The sequence below is a fragment of the Cucurbita moschata genome, unplaced genomic scaffold, assembly GCF_002738365.1.
Source record: "Cucurbita moschata cultivar Rifu unplaced genomic scaffold, Cmos_1.0 Cmo_Scf00006, whole genome shotgun sequence".
Lineage (NCBI taxonomy): Eukaryota > Viridiplantae > Streptophyta > Magnoliopsida > Cucurbitales > Cucurbitaceae > Cucurbita > Cucurbita moschata.
The window spans coordinates 4,569,082-4,573,272 of NW_019268522.1; the positions used below are offsets into that span (position 1 = coordinate 4,569,082).

General features: G+C 37.3%; 1 protein-coding gene across 1 annotated transcript; it reads left to right on the forward strand.

Moving 5' to 3' along the window:
* Nucleotides 1-925: 925 nt before the first annotated feature.
* LOC111444395 (60S ribosomal protein L34-like) lies at nt 926-2,254 on the forward strand. The gene is made up of 4 exons (XM_023082488.1): nt 926-1,094; nt 1,250-1,329; nt 1,755-1,864; nt 1,958-2,254. Exons 1-4 carry the CDS (start codon nt 1,016-1,018, stop codon nt 2,049-2,051), a joined length of 363 nt encoding a protein of 120 aa, XP_022938256.1. The 5' UTR covers nt 926-1,015; the 3' UTR covers nt 2,052-2,254.
* Nucleotides 2,255-4,191: the final 1,937 nt, after the last annotated feature.

Sequence of the window (4,191 nt, forward strand, 5' to 3'; positions counted from 1 at the left end):
CTCTCTGTTGAAGCTACTATGACCTCTTAATACTAGTTTAACGGCGCTCTCTGAAGTTTAGTTCTAACTAAGGAGTGTCACAATCATAAATTAGAATTCTACTGTGGGAATTGACTCACTTGTCATACTAATCCTAAACGCTTTTAAAAAGTTGAAACTAGTAGAAAAGAGTCCGAGCAATTATAAATTAGAATTCTACTGTGGGAATTGACTCACCTGTCATACTAATCCTACACGCTTTTAAAGAGTTGAAACTAGTAGAAAAGAGTCCGAGCGTATTAAACCCAAGCTCAATCAGCCGAAATGTGAGGTCGTTTGAGGTGTAAGGTCATCATTGAAAGTCATCTCTTAGCCAAAAAATCACTGTGGGAGGGCATGTGAATTACAATGGTAGAAAATGGATCAATGACTAGGTCTCCACACGTTATATTGCTCGTAAGTGAAGTGTCACTGGTCTTGGTTCCGAGAAATGTCGCTCCCTAGTTTACCAACATCAAAGAAGAAGATCACGTGTGGATTTGAATCTTATTAAATCTTGTCGCTGGCTGTTTTGTGCTCATTGTTCGTTGTCACTACAAACGTGCATTAATAGAGAAGAAGATGCCTTCAAGAGTGCAATCACGCGAACAAATGAAGATAGAACGATTTTTTATTTTTTATTTTAGGGACTATTTTATTTTATGAGAGAAAAATATTTAGATTCTATTTTTATGAAAAATAAATTGTAATATATTTTATTTTTTTTTTTTTAAATAAGGAGAACAAAAGAAAAAAAAAAAAAATATATATATATATATATATATAAAGTATTTTTTTCCCTAAAAATTTTAAACTAACCTTTCTAAAACACATGCGATCGTGAGCGTTGATACAAACGCCAGTCAGCCGTCAGATCTAGGGCATCGAAGACTGAAATACCCTAATATACCGATATTCTTCGGCCTTGAATGGTTCTTTTGTTTCAGTCTTACAATTCTCCAGCAACAGGTTTAGAGGATTACGACGAGCGGAGAAGATGGTCCAGCGGCTCACTTACCGTAAACGGCACAGCTATGCCACAAAGTCCAACCAGCACCGCGTCGTCAAAACTCCCGGTAATCAGACACTGTTCTTCATCCGTGTCTCGAAGCCTTCTCCGGATTACATCTCTCATCATTCGCTGTTTTGATGAATTTCTCTTACGCATCTGAATTTGTTCGCAAGATCTGGTCTCACTTGCTTAATCGGTGGTGTGTGGTTTGATTCTTAGGTGGAAAGCTTGTGTACCAGACCACGAAGAAGAGGGCTAGTGGTCCTAAATGCCCTGTCACTGGAAAAAGAATTCAAGGAGTGCGTATATTTCTATTCTTGTTCTTTTTGTTTTCATCAAACAAGTTGCTTCAGAGCTGTAGAATTAGATTTTGACAACTTTTTTGGTTTCATGTTATAGTATTGGGTATTCTGCTGTTCTATAGGTTAGATCACTGTCCTTATGTTCTATGTACCACTTTGTTTTATAAGTTTTGGCTGGTTGGTTTGCGAGCTCCTCGTACCTTATGTACCAGTTCTTTTGCGGATGTTCTGCATAATTTTTCGGCTTACGGGCAGCATTGTTCTTCTTGTCTTTGCATTTCCTTTATTGTCTAGAAACTCACGGTCTTTATTTTGATCGAATTATGATGTTGAATTTTAGAACCGATACATAAGAGTTTCTCAACAATATTTCAATCTGGTTGATTGCTGATATCTGGTTCAATTATGGTTTTTTTTAACAGATTCCTCACTTAAGACCTGCTGAATACAAGAGGTCTAGGCTGGCTAGGAACCGTAGGACTGTCAACCGCGCCTATGGTGGTGTACTGTCTGGAGGTGCTGTTAGGGAAAGGTGTGTTTCTTTGACATGCATCACTACACTACATTGCTTGCTTATTATAGACGGCTCCTTGAACATTCCTGAAAAACTTCTTTGATTTTGTAGGATTATTAGGGCTTTTTTGGTTGAAGAACAAAAGATTGTCAAAAAGGTTTTGAAGATCCAGAAGGCAAAGGAAAGGCTTGCCTCCAAGAGTTAGAATGGCTGGGTTAAAATCCCAAACCCTTTTCCATTTTATATATGCTGAATGCAAATTTTGACTTGGATCAATGACTTTTTAATTTAAATGATTTGGAATTAGCGTTGTATTCTTTCAGTTGCATTAGTCGTTCCAAGTTTCTCCTGCAAGAATTAATCAGTTTATCACTCTTGTTTATGCTGATTATGCTTCATTTACCTGCACGCATCAAGAATATGGTCCTAGTTATGTCCCTTCATTCTCCCTCATCCTTTAGCACGCTCTTCTTCATTAGATAGTCTATAAAAGAGAGAGATCGACAAGGCCTAGCTTCAGAGATTAGCCTAACACCATTCCAGGCAATTTTAATTTCAGCCTGAAGAGCTTCTCCACATTTAACCAATGAGTGGTGTTTGCAACAACATTGTTTCCTTACCTTCTGTTTATAAAGATACCCATACGTAACTTCATGTTCCTATGGTTACATTGCATCCATAATGATGCTAATACAGCCTTCCCTTGTGAGCCCTAGATTCTAATTTTCATGCGAAGAATTTAGGCTGTCTATGCATGAGCTCTCTCTTTGCATTTGACCGTAAAACAATTTCTGCATTTTTCATGTAAGCTTGGTTTTTTTATGTGTTTAGTTAGGTGTTTTTGTGTGTATTTTCTGCGAGCACGTCTGTGTTCATGCCAAATAGCTTAAGTTAATATGATTGAAAGATAATTCTACAGAGGTTGCAAAGAGCATGACGATACTCTTTCAAGTTTGAGTGGTGTGAACATGGTTTGCGAAGCGGAGGACATCGATCTTATTTAGAGCTTTTTAAGCTCCATAGGTATTTTCACTATCTTGAAATTTAGGATGAAACTAAACTCCCGCTCTCTTGTGCAAAGACGAGGAATCGTAGCTAAAGTTATGACCACATAACCACATACAAATTTCAGTATGCATCCTCGTGACAGTTTAATTCTTTGTTATAAGTGAGATGCGGTTGGTAAATATTGAGAATTTTTGTCCAAAAATTATAAGCATATATGCTATGCATATGCATAAACAATTAGTTTTATGATTTGTAATCTTTAGCACAAATTTGGAAATAGAGTTATATAGGACATCTATTTTCTTTTTTTAGGTTGTCACTTCAGCTATGCACCATTTTTCATCAGAAAAATTTTACAATTTAAGAGTGATTTTCTTTTCATATTGTCTTTGTTGTGGACACTTTACTCACATTTCTTTATCGAGAATGTTGAGATAAGTTAAAAGTGTCGAAGCATATTGGGAATGTTCAAGACTATATCAAGATTATATTAAGCAGTTTTCTAGGCTTATGGTGGGTATTCATGACATTTTTTTAGAAAGACAAGGTTTTCAATTTTGTTTATGGACGGAAGTAGTTTTGTTTAGGGACGGAAGTCAGGGCAAAGACTAATCCCTATGAACAATAAGTTCAAGAACTTTCCACACCTTATGCTATAGTCGAACAACTATTTGACCTTAGTAATGATCCATCTCAAGGCTAAACTAGGCTTTTGCAAGTGGGGGTATAAAAATTACTGACCCAACTCTCGCAAAAGTGGGAGAGGTGAGAGACTTGAAAAAGCAGAGGAGAGGAATGCAAGTCCTTACAATAGAGAGGTGGAAGGAGGGGAATGCAAGTCCTTACAATAGAGAGGTGGAACCCGTGGCGGAGACCTTACAACTAGAATAGTCACAGTCAAAGCCCCTCATCTAGCTTCATATGCAAAGGAGATCATCAAGAAACTAAGTGCCCATAAAAGGAAGCACTCTATGTCTTCCAAGTAAAATTTGGAATGAATTTAGAAACTTGGTACGAGACAATAAAAGTTGAAATACTGAGTGTTAAAATTCATCACAATCCTAAAATATTTATTTGCTATCCAAAAGAGAATGGGAGAGTTGGAAGAATTAGTGGAATGCGGTCTTATGTATGTTGAGGCCTATGTATGTTGAGGCCTGGGTTAACCACAAAGCGACCAAGAACATTGTTGTCGACTCTAAAGTCATCCACAACTTTATGACAGCAACCGAAGCGAAATGCTTGAACATCCTTTAACATCAAGACACAAGACGGATAAAGCCATCAATTCGGCAGCCTTGCTTGTCTCAAGAGTTGCCAAGAGGACTCCGATCAAG

Excerpts from the sequence above, each read along its gene's own strand:
- LOC111444395 (XM_023082488.1), top strand. The coding sequence starts at position 1,016 with ATGGTCCAGCGGCTCACTTACCGTAAACGGCACAGCTATGCCACAAAG. Across the intron at positions 1,095-1,249 it reads CCGCGTCGTCAAAACTCCCG|GTGGAAAGCTTGTGTACCAG; the intron begins GTAATCAGACAC and ends TTTGATTCTTAG. Across the intron at positions 1,330-1,754 it reads CTGGAAAAAGAATTCAAGGA|ATTCCTCACTTAAGACCTGC; the intron begins GTGCGTATATTT and ends TTTTTTTAACAG.